This window comes from Hypanus sabinus, chromosome 1 (assembly GCF_030144855.1).
Source record: "Hypanus sabinus isolate sHypSab1 chromosome 1, sHypSab1.hap1, whole genome shotgun sequence".
Lineage (NCBI taxonomy): Eukaryota > Metazoa > Chordata > Chondrichthyes > Myliobatiformes > Dasyatidae > Hypanus > Hypanus sabinus.
In genome coordinates, this window is record NC_082706.1 from 166449597 (window position 1) to 166473947 (window position 24351).

General features: G+C 39.3%; 1 protein-coding gene across 4 annotated transcripts in view; it reads left to right on the forward strand.

Annotated features, from left to right (window-relative positions):
• sntg1 (syntrophin, gamma 1) overlaps window positions 1–24351 on the forward strand; it is a 442632-nt gene that overhangs the window by 368017 nt on the left and 50264 nt on the right. For all 4 annotated transcript variants that reach the window (XM_059980773.1, XM_059980783.1, XM_059980754.1 and 1 more), the window contains 4 exons: window positions 16392–16494; window positions 19941–20023; window positions 21027–21157; window positions 23015–23144. In XM_059980773.1, coding sequence (XP_059836756.1) covers window positions 16392–16494; window positions 19941–20023; window positions 21027–21157; window positions 23015–23144 — 447 coding nt within the window. The remainder of the gene's footprint in view (window positions 1–16391; window positions 16495–19940; window positions 20024–21026; window positions 21158–23014; window positions 23145–24351) is intronic.

A 24351-nucleotide genomic window follows, 5' to 3' on the forward strand; every position in this document is an offset into this window, starting at 1 on the left:
CCTCTGTAATGATTTTCTTGAAATTGTTAACCAATTTATATTAAACCAATTAAATAGTATGCAGAGGAATTCCATTAGAACACATTATCACAATTGTTTGTAACATTACACAGCATGACTTCAACAATTAGTCTTCCATTGAGATATATTAGCATCAAGATAGGTAGCAGTGCAATTGATACATTAATGATTCTAATTCCAAAAATGGTCTATATTCTCTTAGAGAATCACTTTCCATTTTGACTCTATACACTTCACTTATTTGATATTACCATCATTAACTTGTTATGTGTACATGCTAAAACGCTATGCCCTGGACTCCTAAATGGGGGGAAATACATGATATTTATACCTCAGGATTACTTATACACAATTGTACAGATATTTTATTTGTGAAATACTTCATTATCCAATGTATTAATATCTATTGATGTTTGCTTCAATACCTACTGCTTAAGAACAGTTAGTCTGTCATAAAGAAAGGCTCCCTGTAAAATGCTGTAGAATGTTAATTCTCATTTTGTCTTACTACCTCCTTGTATTAATAAGCCAGACAGCATTTTTCACGAGCTTTAGCTGTGGAAAGACTTTGTACAAGTTAACATCAGATAGATAAATTCTTAGGAGAACATTGATGATATGAAGCCCAAGGATATTAGAACCAAAGCTATTTCATGCATTGCATTATGGTAACAAATGATTCCTTAAAAATAACATTAAAATTTTCCAAAACAAATAGTTTGTTCAAGGTAACTTATAAGCTTCTCTGTGATGTTTGTTCACAATGGAAATAATAGTTATGAACTTTTACTTTCTTGCTCAATGAATAACCAATGTTATTTCAAGGGCATGTTCTCTAAAGGGTGATTTTTGTGCTCCTATCAGATTAAATTTACTTCAAATCATACTGATAGAGGAACCGCATGGAGGATAAACTTTTGCTCAATACTACTTTTTAACGTCAAACTTGATTGAGTTTGAACAGTGTGCAGGTATGGGTCTTAATAATAAAGTCAAATGAGAGAAAAAATACATTGTTTTAAATCCCAGAACCACTTTAGTCACTTCATGGTGCCTGATCCAGCGCTTAAACCATATATTATTTAAGCTGGGAGATGTTCATTTCTAAAAACATTACAGACTATCTTTAGTTGTTCTCGCATAAAATTCTCCAAGGTTTGGTGATGCAATTTTAGATAGAATTCATCAAGTCTGAAGTACATGAGCAGGTTTTCAAACTAGTTCCTTTGTGTCTCCATCTCTACTCTACATGAATCCCTGTGCATTCCTTCTTTTACCTATGCATACCTACCTTCCTGATAAATTCAGTGATGCTATTCTTGGCAATGCCTCCTTGTGGGATCGATTTCCCATTCTTCAAAAAGATTATCTTGTATTTCCTTTTGCAATATTTGGACTACCTCTTATTACTGTGCAGATCACTATTAATAACATCTCCTCTATCAAAGTCCTCGTCTTAATGACATTTATTTAGTAGTGAATGCAGAGGTGGAATATGGAGCAGTATAACAATCCGTTGGATGATCCCAACAGGCTGAGTGGCATTGGTGGGGAGAAAAGGGTTTTCAACATTTTGTGTCATATCCCTGCAATAGGACTCAGAATCTTTATTCTTCTAGTAAAAATGAGTTAAGGATTGTGCCCCAAACAAGAGAAAATCTGCAGATGCTGCAAGTTGTAATACATATAAAAAGATGAGGAACTCAGTGGGCCAGGCAGCATTTATCAAAAAGAGGCTATCAGTCCTGATGAAGGGTCTCAGCCCGAAACGTCAACTGCTTACTCTTCTCCATAAATGTTGCCTGGCCTGCAGTGTCGATTAATACTCTTTTCCATAAATGCTGCCGAGCCTGCTAAGTTGCTCCAGCATTTTGTGTATATTACAAAGATTGTGTCCAGCAGTTTATGGGCAATTCTGAGATTCATTTGGCAAGACCCCCACTTAAAGGTCACAAACTTGAAGAATCAAGCCTCACCTAGGAATTTAAATGAGTAATACTCTGTCAAAGATGTCATCATTTGGATGACGTATTAAAGAATGGATGAAGATTTAATTAAATATCATAAATATTAAAGCAGATTATCTGGTTAGTTATTTCCATAAGACCATAGATATAGGAGCAGAAACAGGCCATTTGGTCCATCGAGTCTGCTCTGCCATTTCATCATGGGTGATCCAATTTTCCTCTCAGCCCCAGTCCCTTGCCTTCTCCCCATATCCCTTCCAAGTCCTGACCAATCAAGAATCTGTCAACATCCACTTTAAATATACATAAAAATTTGTCCTCCACAGCTGCCTGTGACAAAGAATTCCACAGATCCACCACTCCGTGGCTAAAGATATTCTTCCTCATCTCCATTCTAAAAGGATGACCCTTTATTCTGTGGCTGTATCCTCTGGTCTTAGACTCTCCCACCACAGAAAGCATGCTCTCCACATCCACTCTATCAAGGCCTTTCACTATTCAAGTGAATACAAGCCGAGAACCATAAAACACCCTTCATACGACAAGCCATTCAATTCTGGAATCATTTCCATAAGCCACCTTTGAACTCTCTCCAGTTTCAGCACATACTACAAGTGAGGGCTCACCAATGCTTTATAAAGTTTCAAAATTACATCCTTGCTTTAATATTCTAGTCCTCTTGAAATGAAAACTAACATTGCATTTGCCTTCCTCATCACGAACTCAACCTGCAAATTAACCTTTAGGAAATCCTGCACAAGGATCCAAGTCCCTTTCAACACACTTTTGTATTTTCTCTTCAATTAGAAAACAGTCAACCCGTTCTTCTACCAAAATGCATGACCATACACTTCCTGACACTATATTACATCTGCCATTTATTTGCCCATTCTCCTAATTTGTCTAAGTCCTTCAGTAGCCTCCCTACTTCCTCAAAACTACCTGCCCCTCTGCCTATCTTCATACTGTCTGAAAACTTCGCAACAAAGCCAAATCATTGACACATAATGTAAAAAGAATCAGTCCCAACACGTAGCCCTGTGGAACACTACTAGTCATCAGCAGCCAGGCAGAAAAGGCTCCCTTTGTTCCCACTCTTTGCTCCTGTCAATCATTCACTGCTTTATCCATGCTACATCCTTTCCTGTAATACCATGGGCTCATAGCTGGTTAAGCAGCCTCACGTGTGGCACTTTGTCAAAGCCCTCTGAAAATCCAAGGATACAATATTAACCGATTCTCCTTTGTCTATTCTGCTTGTTATCTCTTCAAAGAATTTCAACAGATTTGTCAGACAATATTTTCCTTTGAGGAAACCATGCCTACTATGTCCTATTTTATCATGTGACTTCAAGTACCCTGAGACCTCACCTTGAATAATTGACTCCAACATCTTCTCAAACATTGAAGTCAGTCTAACTGGCCTATTGATTTCTTTTTTCTGCCTCTCTCCCTTCTTGAAGAGTAGAGTGGTATTTCCAATTCTCCAGTCTCATTGCTCTTGTGAAAGCTTTCTTTGCAGGAATTCATTTGTGCTTTTCATAATGTATAACCACAAAACTACTTCTGAAATACAATACTATGCAAAAGCCTTAGGCACATATATATAGCTAGGGTACCACTTCCATACCTGTACCACTTCTGTATTTGTCAATGTGGAGTGAAGAATGAGTTTGTAAGTTGAGCAGTCGCAAAGGATGCTGCAGGAGGGGTGTGGGAAAGGTGACAGAGAATGAGTGCCAGAGGAGGGAGAGGAGTGCAGACACACTTAGCTCTAGGACACTAGGCAAGGTTATTTGATTCCATGCAATTAGTTTATTGATCATTACAGAAAGTCTCTGCTTCTGCTCCCTTCAGAAGGTGATGACACCAAGTGCCACACGTGAGGCGGCTTAACCAGCCATGAGCTCATGATATTCCAGGAAATATTCTAGCATGGATAAAGCAGTGGCTGAGTGGCAGGAAGCAAAGACTGGGAATAAAGGGAGCCTTTTCTGCCTGGCTGCGGGTGACTAGTGGAGTTCCACAGAGCTCTGTGTTGGGACCGATTCTTTTTATGTGGTATGTCGATGATTCAGAAGTTTCCGCTTCCTTCCTTGTTTCCCAGCCTTGATTTTCTTCTCCCTCTCCATTTATAATAGAGACCCATATCAGAATCAGGTTTATCATCACTCACCTGTGTCATGAAATTTGTTTTTTTTTGCAGCAATTCAGTGCAATACATAAAATAACTACAGTACTGTGCAAAAGTCTTAGATACCATAGGTATATATGTGCCCAAGACTTTTGCACTGTACAGTAGTTCATTTTCAGTTAAGTATTTTAAATACATATTTATAAACCCATGTCTTCATTCCTTCAAATCAATATTTGATGTGTTTAACAGAACCTCTCTTTCTAATTTTATCCTGCCAGAAATGAACCCTTGTGTTTACTTTGTTTTACTAACCTGTTTTATGCAATAAAGATGAATGGAATTATAGCCCAGGTTTGTCTGGCCCTCTACCACATTCAGATTTAGTTTTAATTAACATTTTTCTTCATTCTTCTTACCAGAATTACAGAACAAACAAGCGTCTCCATTGAAATTTACTTTCAGTTATACATCTAGGTTGCAAATTGATTAACAGCTTATATTTTTTCTGAGAATATGTCAGTCTGGCCTTAATAAATTCTGTATTTAACATCTGATCCACTAGTCCAAATCATTCTGTATATTTTAATTGTACTGATGGTACTGATATTTGCAAGATAAACTTTCTCACCTTTTTCCAAATGGAAATTTTTACTAGCTACAGTGCAGGAAGCAAAACATCTCTTACATTTTCTGCTCTGTAGCTATCTTTCTGCTCTCTGTTGCTTAGCCCACAGGCTTTGACACAGGTCACAAATGCCTTGCAAAAGAAATTATTGAAGAGCTTTAGAATATCTGAATGTATTATGTATTTTACTTCATTTGTGTCTACTTTCTGGTTGCCTCTTTAAAGAATTCAGTAAGATTTAAAAAGCATGACCTTCTCTTTGAATGACCAAATTTTATCATTTTTAATATCAAGATTATTTCTCCTACATTTTTGTGTAAAGATACATTATCCCTCCAGGTTCAACATTAAACCCACTGGCTATGGTTCACCAGACATTATTATCTAAGCTTTCCATTGCTTTCAGTTTTGTCAGGGCTGTTTCATGTCACATTATATCACTTCAAGTTTTTTAGAACAATTTTTGGAACGTGGGCATCATTACCAGACTAACACTTATTGATGGTTTTATTTGTCATAGAACATAGCACACTATAGGCCTTTTGGCCCACGATTCCGTGCCAACCATTTAACCCATTTTGAGATCAATCTAGCCTGGCCCTTCTCATAGCCCTCCATTTTCTGTCATTCATATGCCTATCTAAGAGTCTCTTAAATGTCCTTAAGGATGTTCCATACACTTACCATTCTTTCTGTAAAAAAAAACCCTTAGCTATGACATTCCCCCTGTACTTTTCCCCATTACCTTAAAAGTATGCCACCTTGTATTATCCACTTCTGCCCTGGGAAAATGTCTCTGCTATCCACTCAATCTATGTCATTTTACTAAACTCTCAATGAGATTTACAAGACGATAAAAGACATAGATCGAGTAGATATCCAGAGACTTTAGTACACTGATATTATTAATTATATTGTGGTGAATGTACTCGAATTGAGTCATAGAATGTTACAGCCGATAAACAGGCTTTTCATCGTACTGCAACTACACCAACCATCATGCCCATCTATATTAATCCCACTTGCCTGCATTAATTTTATATCTCTTCAATCTAGGCCCTACACATTCAAGTACCTATCCAGGTGCGTCTTAAATGTCGCTACTATTCCTGCGTTCATCACCTCCTCTGAAGCACGTTCCTGATATGTGTACCTGTTGAACCTATATTAATAACTGCCATTTGTTTGAAATAATTTACCCTTCAGATCCCCTTTAATCTTCCTTCCTTTCACCTTACGATATACCCACTTGTTTTAGACACCCTTTACCATGGGAAAAGGCTTTGGCTATCTACACAATTCATGCCTCTCATAATTTTATAAAGATTTATCATGTCACTTAGCTTTCTTCCTCCAGTCAAAATGGACACAGCCTACTTAATCTCCTTTTTCAACTCAAGCCCTCTAATTCAGGCCAAATCCTCATGAAACTTTATTATATGCTCTTGAGCATCATCATATCTTTATTGACCAGAAATTTGCTGTATCTGAACTAATGTTTTAAGATAGAAACAAAATTAGGCCAATCAGCCCATTGAGACTTCATTGAGCCATTCCATCATAGCTGATTTATCATCTCTCTGTGTCCCATTCTCCTACCTACATCCATAACCTTTGACATTCTGATAAATCAAGAACCTATCAACCTCCACCTTAATGACTAGGCCTCCAAAACCATCTGTGGCAAGAAATTCCACAGATTCACTACTCTTTGGTTAAAGAAATTCCTCCTCATCTCTGTTCTAAATTGATGTCACCCAATTCTGAATCTGTGCTCTCTGGTCCTAGACTCACCCACTATAGAAAACATCCGTTCTATGTAGGCCTTTTAATGTTTAAAAGGTTTCAATGAGATCCCACCCTCCCACTCATCCTTCTAAACTCCAGCAAGTACAAATGAGTAGTTTATAGACAATAGGTACAGAAGTAGACCATTTGGTCCTTCGAGCCTGCACCGCCATTTTGAGACCATGGCTGATCATCTACTATCAATATCCGGTTCCTGTCTTGTCCCCATATCCCTTGATTCCCCTATCCATAAGATACCTATCTAGCTCCTTCTTGAAAGCATCCAGAGAACTGACCTCCACTACCTTCCGAGGCAGTGCATTCCAGACCCCCACAACTCTCTGGGAGAAGAAGTTTTTCCTTAACTCTGTCCTAAATGACCTACCCCTTATTCTCAAACCATGCCCTCTGGTACTGGACTCTCCCAGCACCTGGAACATATTTCCTGCCTCTATCTCGTCCAATCCCTTAATAATCTTATATGTTTCAATCAGATCCCCTCTTAATCTCCTTAATTCCAGCATGTACAAGCCCAGTCTCTCTAACCTCTCTGCGTAAGACAGTCCAGACATCCCAGGAATTAACCTCGTGAATCTACGCTGCACTTCCTCTACAGCCAGGATGTCCTTCCTTAACCCTGGAGACCAAAACTGTACACAATACTCCAGGTGTGGTCTCACCAGGGCTCTGTACAAATGCAAGAGGATTTCCTTGCTCTTGTACTCAATTCCTTTTGTAATAAAGGCCAACATTCAATTAGCCTTCTTCACTGCCTGCTGCACTTGCTCATTCACCTTCAGTGATTGATGAACAAGGACTCCTAGATCTCTTTGTATTTCTCCCTTACCTAACTCTACACCATTCAGATAATAATCTGCCTTCCTGTTCTTACTCCCAAAGTGGATAACCTCAGACTTATTCACATTAAATGTCATCTGTCAAGTATCTGCCCACTCACCCAGCCTATCCAAGTCACCTTGAATTCTCCTAACATCCTCATCACGTGTCACACTGCCACCCAGCTTAGTATCATCAGCAAATTTGCTGATGTTATTCTCAATGCCTTCATCTAAATTGTTGACGTAAATTGTAAACAGCTGTGGTCCCAATCCCGAGCCCTGTGGCACCCCACTAGTCACCACCTGCCATTCCGAGAAACACCCATTCACCGCTACCCTTTGCTTTTTAGCTGCCAACCAGTTTTCTATCCATGTCAATGTCTTCCCCCCAATGCCACGAGCTTTGATTTTACCCACCAATCTCCTATGTGGGACCTTATCAAATGCCTTCTGAAAACGCTTTCTCCACTTCCAATCAACTTAGACTAGCTCCTCTCTCATGCCTCTGTAATTTCCTATACCCTACTATAATACTGAAATATCTGACTTTTGCTTCTCCCTCTCAAACTTCAGGGTGAATTCTATCATATTATGATCACTGCCTCTTAAGTCAAGTCATCGTCAAATGAGACGATGTTTCTCCGAACCAGGGTGTAAAACACAGTGGTATGTATAACACACATATAACACACAGTAACTTGGAATAAAGATAACATCTACAGATGAATTATGCAATAAATAAACAAAGTGCATAAATTAAAGATTGTCAGGTACAGAACAGATTAACCAGTGATACTTCGAATGAGATGTGGCAGGGAGTTCAGAAGCCGAATGGCCTGAGGGAAGAAACTGTTTTCCATCCTGACCAACCTTTTTTGTTATGCATTGGAATCTCCTGCCTGATGGTAGAAAGTCAAAGAGGATGCTGGATGGGTGGATAGGATCCTTGATAATACTCAGGGACCTGCATATACAATGCTCCTGATAAATGTCCCTGATGGATGGTAAGGATCCTCTCAGTCATTCTAATGGCCCTTTGTAGGGATTTCCATTTCAGTGCTCAGCATACAAACACCTTCCAGAGGATGCTGGAATTGAACTCTGAACTCTGGCGTCCCAAGATATAATAACTCTGCTCTATCTGCTACTCTACTGTGGCGTAACATCCAATACAGAATTGCCTTTTCCCTAGTGGACTTAACCACAAGCTGCTCTAAAAAAAAACATTTCATAGGAATTCTACAAGTTCTCTCTATAGGGATCCAACACCAACCTTATTTTCCCATCTACCTCCATACTGAAATCCCTCATGGCTATTGTAACATTGTCTTTTTTGCATGCTTCTTCTACCTCCTTTGTAATTTGTACCCCATGTGCTGGCTACTGTTTGGAGGCCTGTATATAACTCCCATCAGGGTCTTTTTATCTTTTCAGTTTAACTTTATCCACATTGATTCTACATCTTCCAATCTTTCTTAAGATTTGATTACTTTTTTTTTTATTAAGAGAGCTACCCCATCCCCTCTGCCTTCCTGCTTGTCCTTTCAATACAATGTAGATCATTGGATGTTAAACTCCCAACTATGATTTTCTTTCAGCCATGACTCAGTGATGCCCACAACATCATACCTGCCAATCTCTAACTGAGCTACAAGATCATCAACCTTATTCTGTATACTATGTGCACTCAAATATAACACCTCAAGTCCTGTATTCAGTAGCATTTTCACTTAAGTTCATCCCAGTAACTACCCTCCTGTCCTTCCTGACAACACCACTGGACACTGCACCTAGTTGTATACCAACTACCCAATGTTCATCCCTAATACTCTCATTCCCATTCCCTTGCCAATTAGTTTAAATCCATCCAGCAGCTTGCGCAAACCTATCTACAAGGATATTGATCCCTGTTTGGGTTCAGGTGTAACCTGTCCTTCTTGTACAGGTCAAACCTCCTCCAGAAGAGATCAAGAAGTCTGAAACCCTGCCCCCCCTGCACCAATTCCTCAGCCATACATTCACCTGCCAAATCATACTATCCTTACCCTCACTGGAGCATGATAGAGGCAACATTCTAGGGATTACTACCCCGGAGATTCTGCTTTTCAGCTTTTTACATAATTTCCCATATTCTTATTGCAGGGCCTCCTCCCCTTTCTTATAATAGGTACCTTGACTTCCAGCTGCCCACATTCCCTCTTTAGAATGCTGTGGACTCACTCGGAGGCATTCCTGATCCTAGCACCTGGGTGTCTGTATCACTTCCATCGAACTTCTGTCTCTTTCCCCAACTATGAAATCTCCTATCACTACTGCACTCATCCTCTCTGCCCCCTCACCCCACCATCCCACCGAGGCTCCTAGCCAGAGGTCTGACTGCTGTAGCTTTCCTCTGCTATGTCATCCCACCCAACAGTCTCCAAAATGGTATACCCGTTGTTGAGGGGAATGGCCACAGTGGTACTCTGCACCGGCTGCCTATCTCCTTTCCCTGTATTGACGGGCACCCTGTTACCTGTGGACTGCACCTTGGGTGTAAGTACCTCTGATATGTCCTGTTGATCAGCCGCTCAGCCTGATGAATGAGCTGGAATTCATCCAGCTCCAGCTCCAGTTCTCCAAAGTTTCAGAAGACCACTGGTGGTGCTCAGCTGCTCCCAGGTCAGGAAGTCCCGGACATAAGCATAGTTTCTATAAGTTCTGAGGTGACCTGAGTGACAGATGCCAACCCATCTGCTTCTCTACACCATTGCAGGACTTCTTGTAGCAGAACACAGACACATTGAGAATCCCCTGTGAACCTATCTCTCTGATCCAATGCCAGTCAGATCTGACTTAGAATTGGAGTGTCCAATAATTTGAAATGGGATTCTGAACTCAAGAACGGAGGGTAAAGAGTGAAGTTTATTTTTAATTTTAGTCTGATATCTTTAGGAGTTATGTTTGACCTCCAAATTTAGAGCCAGGTTATGGCGCCTGGTGCGACTGTATGAACGTTGGCCAGGTGTTCTGGAAGGGATTGGAGAGGGCAGAATGATATTACTCCATACAGTTTAATTAAGTAAATGTAATTTCCTTGGACTCTGATGTTATTTGAACTCATGCCTTTGGGTCATTATTCCAAGCCTTTGATTTACTGCTCTGGTCACATAACCAATACATTACTGTGGCCAGTATCTGTGTTGTGGGAATAACCTTGGCTCTCAGACAGATGTCATACACTATTCATAAGAGTTATAGAGTCAAACAGCGCAGAGATTGTTGACAACATCTCAGTGGAATGTGGGATAAAGGAGCTCTGGTTAAAAAAATAAGAAGAGGGCAGAGATTTAGGGTGAGCAGAAGGAATCTTAGGGAGAATTGAGGGAAAAGTTGTTTTTGGAAAGGGAATGATTGATAATATCTGGGAAAACATTGCCAGAGGTGGTAGTGGAGTCAGATATTATCATAACATTTAAGAGACAGTTAGAAAGGCACTTGTCATGGACAAGAGAATACGGACCAAGTGTGAGCAAAAGAGATTAGTGTATGTGGACAAAAAGGTAAGTGTAGATGAGGAGTGCTGAGGAGCTCAATTCTGTGCTGCACTTCTCCATGACTCTCTCTCCCCAATTTCGTTTTAGTTAACAAAAGGATTTGCTTTGGAGGAGGGCAGCTAAGGAAGAGCAAAGACATCTGTGGAAAGAGAACCAGACATAATGTTTCAAGTTGAAGGTCATTCATTAGTTTTGAGGTTTTACTGTTTTTATTTCAGATTTCCAACATCTGGAATGTTTCTTATTTTTAATAGGACAAATCGTACAGGTAGGAATCATTCATCTCTCACAAAGATTCCAGGATTGAAGGGGTTTACATGCAAGGAGCGTTTGGCAGCTTTGGGCTTGTACTCACTGGAATTTGGAAGAATGTGGGGGGATCTTATTTAAATCTACTGAATGTTGAAAGGATTAGTTAAGGTGGATGTGGAGAGGATGTTTCCTGTGGTGGGGGTATCCACAACTAGAGGGCACAGCTTCAAAATTAAGAGTGACATTTTAGAACAGAGGTAAGAAGAATTTTTTTGGCCAGACAGTAATGAATCTGTGGAATGCTCTGCCACAGACTGCAGTGGAGGCCAAGCCCGTGGGTATATTTAAGGTGGTTGATAGTTTCCTGATCAGTCAGGACATCATTGGCTATAGGAAGAAGGCAGGCATTTGTGGTTGAGTGGGATCTGGGATCATCCAAGATGGAATGGCAGAGCAGACATAATGGGCTGAATGGCCTAATTCTGCTCATATGTTTTATGGTCTAAAGTGGATTGAACCTGCAGATCTTTAATTAACCATCTATAAAGAGACTTTGTTTCTCTGGACGTTCCTACCAATTGGTTCACCTTTGGACTGTGGGAGGAAACTCACACAGCCATGGGGAGAATGTACAAGTTCCTTATAGACAGCAGTAGGAATCGAACCTGAGTCACTGGTACTGTAAAGCATTGTGCTAACCACTACGCTACCATACTGTCCCAAACAGCAAGTTATTTCTGAGAAGTGTGTTTCAGAAACTGCTGAAGCCTGTGACTTACAGTTTGGCATTCAGTCGAGTGCTGTCCCCAAGAAAATTTCAGGAGAGGACCACGAGCATGATTTGCCCTGAGTGGGGCGATGATTGACTCAGTTTCTTGCCAATGGAGGATTTGAGGACGATTGAAACATTGAGGTGAATTTAAAAAGGCTGGCTTGGCAGTCTCTCCTCATGGGTCAGGCCAGAGGTCAAGAGCCCGCCTTGGGCCAGAGGTCACTCCCCACAGGAGGCTGCATCTAGCCAAAGGTCGGAAGGCCATGGAGAGCCAGAGGTCATCCGTAAATGAGGCTGCATTGGGCTAGATGAAGGCCCCGTGGAAGGACTGAGTTTGAACTGTTGCTCACTTTGATGGTGACAGGGTTCTGAGTTGGATCATCAGCCATGATCATACTGAATGGCGGTGCAGGCTCAAAGGGCCAAATGGCCTACTCCTGCACCTATTTTCTGTTTCTATGTGATGGAAATGTTTTTGAATTTCCAAGACATTGAGACTATCGGTGCGGACTGTAGTTTATATCGGTCTCCTTCAGTTCTGTGTTTTCTTTCTTGTTGCTGATTGACAGGTAGACAGTATGTTATTTCTTTTGGGTGAGAGAGGGGTGGGATGTTTGATGTTAGGTGAGGGAGAGTTTGGGGGGGTTAGTGGTTTGATGTTTTAGCTGCCGTGTCTGGGTGGGCGATCTGTCAGGTTTTTGTGTGAGGGGGAGTTTGGGGGGGGGTGGTTAGGAGTTTGATGTTTTAGCTCCATATCTGGCTGGGTGATACCTGGGGGGGGGGGGGGGTTGATGTCTTTTCTTTCAACAACACTATGTTTTTTTTTGTATTTTCTGGCTATTTGGAGAAGACAAATCACAGAGTTGTATTCTGCTTACATACTTTGATAATAAAATGAACCTTTGAACCTTTGTGTAAGCAGATCCTACTCTTCCAATACTGAGTCGCATTGTTAACTACGCTGTTTATTTTATGTTGCTGTGGTGACTCTTAAACCATTCTTTTTCTTCCTATTTATTTTGATTAGGAAACCCACTTTGACTGTACAACTCTGAGATGTTAGAATGACTCCTTTGAAACATGATTCATCAGCACAACTCTAACAGACAAACTACCTTCTGTGCTTTCTGACAGTGTTTCTACTTGTTAAGGTCTACTTTTATCTCAACCCCAACAGACAATGACAGAGCTCCAGAAAATAATTTCCTTTCCGGATAAACATGATTTTGTTTTTTTAAAATCTATAGAGTTTCAAAAAAAGATGAAATAAAAGTTTCAATGGTTCTCTTAAGGTACCACACAAATGCCTTACAGACAATGTCAAGTCTCAATTGTTTTCATATTTAATATGTCAGATTTCCTCATTTCCCTTAAAATTATAATGTAGTTTTCAGAAACAATAAATAAACAGAGTGCTGACAACATTTGTAAGGACCCTCAGTATAAAAGTACAGAGAGGGAGAGAAATTATTCAGCTCTTCATCTGAGTGCAGCCATCTTTTCCTCCTCAGACTTTATCTGCTGCTTAATTGATAGTAAACCAGAATTATAGCAAGACAAGTAAACACACAACTCAGCTTGCCATATGCACCCCAGTCTTCCAACTATACCCGGGCCTGAGAGCAAAAAACAAATCAATGTGCAGCCGATTTAAGCACCAAACCAGACTAAAAAGACTAAGGTGCTGAGGCCAAGGGCAAAGGATGAACCAGTGTTCACCTCACTACTCCATGAGGCTTCACTCCCCTCAGTGCTGAACTGACTCTGCACCCGCCTTGTACTGAACTGGCTGTGGACTTGCTTTCAGGGACTCAGTAGTTCATGATTTGAGTATTTGTTTACCTTTTCACCGTTTGCACTGTTAGTTCTTTTCTCATGCATTGAACGTTTCACGGTTTTCGTAGTGTAGTATTTTTCATGGATTCTATTGTGCTTCTTTGTTTTGTGTCCGCCTGCAAGAAGACGTATCAACTATAAATGTACTTTGAACCTTGAGCCCCTTTAGATTTAACTTCCCTTAACAACTGATCACTTCTGGACTGAAGTGGACTGTTAAGAACAAGTTCAGTCTATTTATTGAATTAACAAATAAAAATCTACACACCCACTTAAAATCTAAATATGCCTTCATAGGATATCTATCTTCATCTTGGAGTAATAGATGTTGGTGAGACTTGATAATCATTACCATTTGGAACAGGTTCTGCTACAGTATCATGAATGATAGAAAATGTTGCATTTCTCTGTCTCCCTCGCTCTGTGAGTTATTGCCTCTCATTTCTGCTGCCTGGCAGTAACTGGATGAATTGCTGTGATTTACTGATGTTTGTCATTGGAAGGGAGCAAGTTAACATAATGTATGATTATTCACGAGTGAACCACCTACATGGTTACCTACAGTAACCAGCATGGTCACTGGTTTAACCAGTCTCATGTGCAGTCTAAGTAGCCACCATTCAGTGATCTAACCATGTCCTGATTTGTTTGGCACAACTTGAAGTCTGAACGGCAAGAGGCCTTTGACTGAGTGAAACAAGGTCTGAATGAAAGCGTGTGTGAGTGATATCCTGGCCATTTTCAGACACTCTGACTCTCAACACTGAAGTGGGGAAGTGGGTGAGGGAATGATGTGAATTTGATTAACATTTTCCACTTAATTGTTAGCCCAAAGTATTAGTCAACAAGATAGAGGTATTTTGATGAAACAATTAAATAAAGGCCATGATATTTTGTATAAAATTTTGAATACGTATTCTACATTATTTAAGCTCTCACTTCCTCCCTAATGATTACCATGGAAATCCCAATAACCTTTTTGAATAGTGTCCTTTTATGCAACGTTGGTGTCAATATGAGACCACTGCCCACTCAGGAAAAGGATAAGGCCAGTGCGTCTTACCAAAGATTTCTGAATCATTCACCTGCAAAATGAATGTCATCATGATGCATGAAAGCCTGTCACATGACCTCACCTGTAAGCTGATGAATGGTGGGTGGCATACTGAACAACACAGGGTCACCCCACACAAAAATAAAGATCACCTGAGGACATAAAGAAGTGTATTGCAGCCCAAACTTGCAAGAAACTGGCAGGCAGACATTAAATCAGATATATGAATGCCTAGAGACGGGAAAGATTTCCTATTTAAATCCATGAGTTATGGCGAATTAGCTGGCGCTTGTTATGGCAGAAGGAATCCATCAAACCTAAAATAATTCTGAGCTATTCTAAATTCAAGTCTGGCAGATACTATCAGTATTAAGAGAGTTTTGGAAGATAGCACAACCTGTATGAGATTATTGCTTTTCCTTTGTGAGTTAATGTAATTTTTTCTATTGAATTTCATAATACATTGTTAAATGAAACAACTTTTGGATACTTGGATGAAATAAGCATAGAATTCACAAATTGCATGTATGCATGCATTGAATTGTAAAATACTTCTCAATAGCCAGAAGTCAATGGTGTTCACTTCAAAGTTAGGTGAAGATACAAAATGGGTATTACTGTACATTCTTGACAGTAGTTGAGGAAAAAGTGATGGGGGGGGGGAGCACAAGGGGTAGCCTGTTCAAATTTTCCTATTTTACGCAATTACATAAAGATAACTAACCACAGACCGTTGGCTCCCCACCACCAACCCCACTCACGTCTTTTTGGGTAGTAAATTGCCCTTTCAGTTACATATTTTACATTATCAGTATTTAGCTTGCAAGCCCTTCATTTTGAACTTTTTGGCAACAGCAGTAAGAAAATTCTTAAAAACCCATTAAAGAGTGAAATGAACACTCGATCTCTCTTTTTGTTATTCAGACTGTAGATAAAAACAATCACGTATCTCACATTTAAGTGAAAGGTCCAGAAGCACTGACCCAAAGGCAGGTGTTAAATCTTATCTGTAATCTACAGTCACTATTTCAACAGATATTTAAATCTTTCTTCATTCCTCATTAGCATGTGCTTTTGAGAGATACAGTTTGCTCATTGATGCCAACAGTGGTGTGTGGCTCAGTTTAGCATAGACCAGCAGGTGAAGCTCAACTAAAGCAGCATCATTCATCTTATATTGGCTTTGGTTTCTGTTGACTTTCTGAAAGACACACATTTCTAGGTAAATGTATATTAGCATGTTTCACTCTTTATGATCAATGATATCTGTCCCTGCTCTTTTCTTTGCACTGAGTCCTTTGCATATATTAGTGTCTCACAGATTCTTCTTTTCCTTTTCCAGTTCTTCATTAGAGGCAATAGAATTGTCATAATTATTCATGAGCATGTCAGCATTGCTGGGGGAAAAGCCTGACATTTTAGATTTGGTGCTTTGTTTTTTTTAACTGGGATTATATACAATTTGAATGTTTATGTTAATAAGATTACAGACCCTTTAAACAGAAATAGCCGAACTTAAACTGAGCCAATTGTGTTTACATCTATTTTTCATAACTTCTCATAGGTTCAAGTTCTGCGCAATGCTGGAGAGGAAGTAACTCTTACAGTGTCATTTCTTAAAAGAGCACCTGCCTTCCTGAAACTTCCCCTGTATGAAGACTGCACATGTAAGAATGTTTAATCTATTTTTAGGAAATGAATGACTTTGGCTAAGCACTCTTTCCTTTTCACATATTATTTCTCAATCATTCCCCTGCACAGATGTTCTAAGTGTTTGGACATTCAGTTTGTGTAGCAGGTCACTTGAGTTAATTAGTATGTGATAACAAAAAAGCTGTTCCAAACTTGAACGTAGGGCAAGATTAGTTTGATTTAATAAGAACTGGCCTTTAGAGAAAGTCTGCACATATTGTATTAGGAGACAATTAATTCCAAGTTTGAATTAAGCCGGGTTAAGGAGTAAAAATGCACATACTCAATGAAAAAGACAGATTAGATTAAATTGTCTAGTAAATTATCTGCATTGATTTTCCATCATTCAAGTAATCTTAACAGCTTGACTTTGCTCAACAATGCTGCTTTTGATCAAATGCTGACTCTAATTTTGTGATTTTAAAGCTTCTTCCAGAGCTATAAAATTTTAGAGCTTGAAAAGCGCTAAAATTTGAAAAGATAATACTTGTGGTTTTCAGTGTCACAAACTTCAAATGGATAAATGGAGTTCTATTTAATGGTATGCATGCATACTGCCAAATGAAACAACATTCCTCTGGACGAAGGTGTGCGACACAACACACAGCACATACACATATAACACATAAAGTAATATTACCACAAATAAATTAACAATCAGGTGCATTGATGACACAAGTTTAAAAAGTAAACAGTATAACACTACCAGTACTTCATACATGATGAGACCTGGGTGTGGCGGTACCTTCAGTAGTCTTGCAGCTTTGGGGGAAGGAGCTGTTTCCCAACCTAACAGCTCTTGGCTTAATGTTATTGTGTCCCCTGCCTGACAGTTGGGAGTCAAAGAGATGGTTAGACAAATGGGAAGGATCACTGACAATGCTAAAGGTCCTGTGTACACTGCACACTGGGTAAACATCTCTGATGAATGTGAGAAAACCAATGATCCTCTCAGTAATCTTTACAATGCTTTGTCAGGACTTGCTGTCAGATGCCTTGCAATTCCCTTTCCAAATGGTGATGCAGCTGGTCAGGATGGTGCTCTTGTAAAAATTGTTTTCAAATAAGGTGACGAGCCCCATTCACCCCAATCTGAGACGGTGCTGTGCTTTCTTGACCAAAGAGGTAGTGGCAAGGGATCAGGTGAGATCATCCATTATGTGAGCTCCTAAAAACTTGGTGCTCCTCAGTCTCTCTGTGGTGGAGCCGTCCCTGTGCAGTTGTCACCCTGCACCTTCCTAATTGAGACTCAAGTCCACATTGTGACTCAAATTGTTGTGCTCGCACCATTCTACCAGCCACTCTACATCCTCTCTGTACACCGTCTCATCGTTGCTGTTGATAAGACTAGCCACTGCTCCCCACCAGCACATGTTCTGTGCATCAAACACAGATTGAAAAACATTCACCCTATCAGGAGGAGAAGCATCGCGCTCATTGATTCACAGGGCAGGCTTTTATTCTGTTATGTTATGAATGCCCTGTCCCATGCACCTCGTGTCTCTGGTGTCACAGAAATGGCTGTATTTTCTCTGTGAATAATGCTATCTTGTCTTCCTGATGGCATGGGAAAGTGCAGCTCCTGCTGACCTGAGAATTACCATATCACCTGAACTGAAAGTGTCATCCCCATGTCTTAGCTGTGCTCAGGCTGTGCTGTAGGTTATGCTTCTAATTTGCCCTCACATAGATGTATTCAAAAACAGTGATGTCCTCAATGCCCTTTTCTATCTAGCCAGTCACAGATCTTGCATATTCATTGCTGTTAATGCGATGATCACAGGTAGCCTCAAATAGCTCAACTAAATTAGCCAATCTGGGATCCCAATTATCACAGCAAATTTTGCAAGTTTATCCTGAAAAGCTGATAGGTAGCAATTGAAAAATAAATTGTTCCATGTTCATTGGAAGAGAAATCCATTTAGAGTCAGGACAAAAGCAATCAGGTGACGTCAAGAACGTGGCTACTGATTTTTTTGGTGGAGAAATTGCTGAAGCCACCTCTGAGAACAATGAGTGAGATCAGAGGTTTATTTTGGAGAGCTGCTTAGAATGCTAACCATGAAAGGTGAGGTATGTCTGACTCTTTAATAATGCTGGTTTGGAGCTGTCAGCTTTGTTGAAATCTTTTATGCCAGTGTTGTTAAAATTCTTGCCAAAAACAGAATGTGGTCTTAACACGTTCTTAACATCATTTGGACACACAGGATGCCAAAACTGACACAGGGCAGATGCACTTCTTGCAGTAAATAAGATTTCCTATTACCTCCTATTCAAACACGCAATGTAAAATTTGTTATTGTAGTACCGTTTTTGGACTTTGCACAGATGAATTTGTATGCCTAATTCTGATGGTAGATTTGATTACCTCATGGAAAAGAACTGCTTGCCATTTAATTACTAGCTGATGTCATTAGTGTTTCTATTTTTTTGATAGATTGTTGTTCCATGTGCTTCAAAAACATGAAAATTGGATGTTATCAGTGGATTCCCAGTGTTATTTATTAACAAGCTAGACTGACTGTTTTGGAAAAACTATAGAATAAACGGAGTTAAATGAATTCTAGGCTTACCTACCTGGAACTGTTTTATATTTCATGGCATCAGGGGTTACGGGGAGAAGGCTGGGAACTAGGGTTGAGGAGGAGATGAAAAAAAGGATCAGCCATGATTGAATGGTGGAGCAGACTCGATGGGCCAGATGGACTAATTCTGCTCCTATGTTTTATGGTCTATATTTTTTGGCAACTTGCATTAAATAATTTTATTTCATGTGTTGTTATCCTAATACGTTGGCTATTTAAGGAATAACAATGATATTGTTTCAAACAACTCGATAAGGTTGACTAGCCTGTGTGACAAATTTCCCAATATTGGCACAAATTAACATACATCTGTGAGGACGATTTTTCTGAATCGGCAGGGCCGGGTCTGTCTTTGCCATGTGTAAATCCTGCCCTTAGATCAGTGCTGATTAGATCGTTTTTTTTTACAGCCTGATGGCACAATAGACCATTTCACAACAAATACTTTGTTATAAAATAATGGGTAACTTCCTTTCCTGATATACATTAATGATAGGTTTTTTTTTAAATGCCCAACCGTTAGCTTCATGAATACCATTATGATATTAGGGTTCTTTAACACATTTATTTAATTTAGTGAGTAAAAATAATTCAGTTGCTAGTGTTTGAACTTGAACTTTCCAGATTGTTTGTTGGAATCAATTTTAATTAGCCTTTTAGGAGTAATTAGATGTCTCCAGTACTTCTCTTTACCTTGCTCCATTTATTTAATTGAATCAGCCAGTAAATTGTTTCAATATTTTGTCTTTCTATAAACACTGTTAAGCATACTACTGCCCATAAGTAGTAATGTATTGACTTGACCGTACATTAAACTAGTTCCCATTTGCCTACAGGTATCCCCAGTGACCAGAGCAGTGGTACATCTTCTCCACTTTGTGATAGTGGATTACATCTCAACTATCACCCTAACAATACAGTAAGATGCAATTCAGCTTTAAACTTCATGTTGCAGCTGACGTAATGGATATTTTCCTCTTCTTGCCATTTTTAGCTGAAGAGAGAGTGTTCCCCACCTTGTACACACTTATTTTAACAGAAGCACCAGCAAAAGAAAATAAATTTCAATCATAATCTTCCTTCCAAGAATATTTAACAATTAGATGCACTCAATGCATATATATATATCCAGTGCTCAATGCATCATGTTGAAATCCAGAAGTATAGTGACCTCTTGGGCTGATTGACCTAATTGTGCTCCTATGTCTTATTGTTAAAATTAGTCATTCCTACCACATATCTGAAATTATGACAAAATCATGTTGGGAGATTGGGAAAACATATAGAAGTTTTGTCCACGATTCTTATAATGTTCCAAAACTCTACTGAACCTGAAGTTCTGTTAACATATCCTGCCATTATTGGGCAGACAAGTAGAATCTCTGGAAAAATGGTGGATATGGAGGGGGCTTTAAGATCTTCTTGTAAGTCAGTTTGAATCTCACGAGGCACAGAAAATCAGGCCGAAATGAAATGAATAACGAAAACACCTCATCTAATCTCTTGTTGAGCACAAAGTACTGAATTGCTTTGATTCTCAAAGAGGTATTCAAAATTTTGCTGCATGCTGTCAAACTGTCACTAGAATTTTTGTGTTGATTTTTATGTGGCCTAAAATGACCTGAATTTTAGAATGTTACAATAATATAAATCTAACAGCCAAGGTCAAAGTCTGTCAAAGCATTTGCTAAAGGATTAATTGAGCATGTCAAAGTATTAAAAACCTATTGATTTTCAGCCATGGGTATATGAAACCTTAATGAATGTGAAATATTCATTCCAACAAACTGTTTCAATATCTATTTAAATTAAAGAAATATAGTGGTGTTATTTCAGTTGCAATCTTTTGCAAGTTATGGAAATATAAATCTTATTAAGAAGGCACATCAGTTAAAAAGTCTAAAATGATGAATATTTTTCAGGATTCATTGTCATGTTCTTCATGGACGCCGTCCTCAGGCCTGAAGTGGGAGAAGAGATGGTGTGATCTGCAGCTAATACCTCTTCTTCATTCTCGTCTGTCACATCACATTCCAGGCACTGATATTTCTAGGTAATGGTTTAAAATATTATTTACATGAAGCAAATTAACGTTCAAATGCTGTGGTTGGAATTAAAGTGCCATAAATATGATCAATATTTAAACATCTAAGAAATATTTTCTTCAGATTTTGCACTATAATTTTTGTCTACAACTACTTTCCCAAATGAGGGCACCATCTTAAACAGCTTCTTCCCCTGTGCCATTACATTTCTGAATGGTCCACAAACATATGAACACTGCCTCGTTATTTGCCTTTTATACTATTTATTTATTTTGTGTCTTGTAGTAACCTTTTATATCTTGAACTGTTTTGCAGCCACAGAACAACAAATCTCATGGCGTATCTCAGTGATTATAAACCTGCTCCTGATAATGATTCTGCCAGTGAAAGGAAGTACTTTATTGCTGGCCTACAAAGGGGCAGCAATCCCACTGCAACACCATTAGCAGCGTTCAGCAGTATATACTCTTCTTTGAAATGTACTATCTATTTACGATTCTTCAGGGTTTCTTTCATGTGTTTTGCAGTTTTTGGCAGAACTGAAGATGAAAGAAAAGGGAGTGAGGAGAAGCTCTGATAGGCCCATCCCTCCATTGTGACTGACTTTAAAACTATTACTGCTAACTAGCCCTACTTTCCTCCCCACTGCCACATTTCCTCAGACAATTCTGATAGAAGTAGCGAGAGAGGTAAATCAAAGAACACTCTCCCAGAAATCTAACTGCCTGAAAGAGATACGAGATTGAATTCTGCATAGGCTTTGTGTTCCAATGTTCCACCATTTCAACAGCAATCCTATTTAACTTCGGGTTGGTTTGCCAAGGAACATCAACCTCAACTATATCAGCAAGCTTAGCAACAACAGTGCATTTGTTCAACAATTATGCTAACATTTTTATCCTTGATAGTAAGTTAAATGATATAAATCCTGAATTTATCATTGATACTAAGTTTCACTCAGTGATAGGTTGTTTATTTGATGGTCAAATAAGAGCAGAATTAGGCCATTTGGCCCATCAAGTCTTCTCCGCTATTCAATCATGGCTGATCCTTTTCTCCCCTCTTCAGCCACACTCCCCAGCTTTCTCCCCGTAACCTTTGAAGCTGTATGTAATCAAGAACAAGCTGTGCCTCAAATATACCCAACTCACTGTGGTAATAAATTCCACAGATTCATCACCAATTCAAACAGCCAAATTTATCCTGATGAAATGGAGTGATATCTGGCAGATATTTCACAGATGTTTCACTCATCAGGACCAGTGTCCAAGTGAGGAAACATCGGATGAGGGACCTGAATCATGCTGGGTGTTGCCAGAAATTCCTGAGGTGACTCCCTACCTAACAGTGAAACAGAAGATTCCCCCTCCCTTACAGTAAAGAATGTACTTTCAGATCCTCAACCACATTACATCAGTGAATCCATGGAGATGAATGGGAATTTAAAATCTGTACAGAAAAATGGAATAAGCTAAGCTACATTTCTTAGTTAATTGTTTTCTTTCATGCTTTTCTTTCATTATTCAGAAGTGTTTACTTTTTGTTTCAAAATGTTTGAGATTATTTGAAAAGAAGTATTTTAAATGTTTCTGATTGTTAGAGTTGTTTAGGAGGATGAAAACTTTTTGACAGGGCTGTGAGTGAAGTCTTTCCCATCTCCAATGGATTTTCATAGTTGAGACTTTATTTGGGTCCTATGTGCAGCAGCAGACCTTATTCCTCAGTCCTTGCCTGGCAAGATCCAGACTTCATAAGTTCAAGGCATTGCCCAGGACCACGAGCTATGAGCCACACTCAGATACAACCAGACTTTGTCTTTAAATATTGGATATTATTTCTCTTCATGTGTTTTGTGACGTTTTTAGGCAAAATGCATTTCAAGTAATTGCTGTGGATGGAGTATGCAGTGGTGTAATTCAATGTCTCACTGCTGAAGACTGCATAGATTGGCTACAAGCACTGGCAATTAATATATCCAACCTTACCAAGCACAATGTACGTATCTATGTTTGTCCAAGGAAAAATATGGGGTTGTACTCTTTGAGCTCAACAGACTCGATATTTGTGACTTAAATTGTTTGTCTACCAAGTCATGAGAGTTCTTTTTTAATCATCTAAAAAAATTCCGTATTTGCCATTGGCAAAATAGTAATTAAAGAGTCATTGATATGTATATGATTTTAATATAACAATAAGGCTTTACACAAGCTTTAGCTGTAATTAGCATAAGTTTCTGTAATACAGTAATAGGGAACATTTGCATGGTTATTTAACATTTAGATTATACCACCAAATTAATATAATAACACATGTAAGTATATTCACAAAACCACCTTTTTAATGTTTCTTTGAGGTATGACTTTGATGCCTAATTATTCCCAATAATATCTGCAAAGCTAAAAGGAGTAAATGATTTATTTATAGAACATAGAATAGTACAGCACAGTACAGGCCCTTCAGCCCGCAATGTTGAGCTGACCCTCAAACCCTGCCTCCCATATAACACCCCCCCACCTTAAATTCCTCCATATACCTGTCTTGTAGTCTCTTAAACTTCACTAGTGTATCTGCCTCCACCACTGACTCAGGCAGTGCATTCCACGCACCAACCACTCTCTGAGTGGAAAAACCTTCCTCTAATATCCCCCTTGAACTTTCCTCCCCTTACCTTAAAGCCATGTCCTCTTGTACTGAGCAGTGGTGCCCTGGGGAAGAGGTGCTGGCTGTCCACTCTATCTATTCCTCTTAATATATCGTAAACCTCTATCATGTCTCCTCTCATCCTCCTTCTCTCCAAAGAGTAAAGCCCGAGCTCCCTTAATCTCTGATCATAATCCATACTCTCTAAACCAGGCAGCATCTTGGTAAATCTCCTCTGTACCCTTTCCAATGCTTCCACGTCTTTCCTATACTATATCCTTCCTATACCTATCCTTCCTATATGGCGATCAGAACAGGACACAGTACTCCAAATGTGGCCTAACTAGAGTTTTACAGAGCTGCATCATTACATCGCATCTCTTAAACTCTATCCCTCGACTTATGAAAGCTAACACCCCATAAGCTTTCTTAACTACCCTATCTACCTGTGAGGCAACTTTCAGGGATCTGTGGACATGTACCCCCAGATCCCTCTGCTCCTCCACACTACCAAGTATCCTGCCATTTACTTTATACTCTGCCTTGGAGTTTGTCCTTCCAA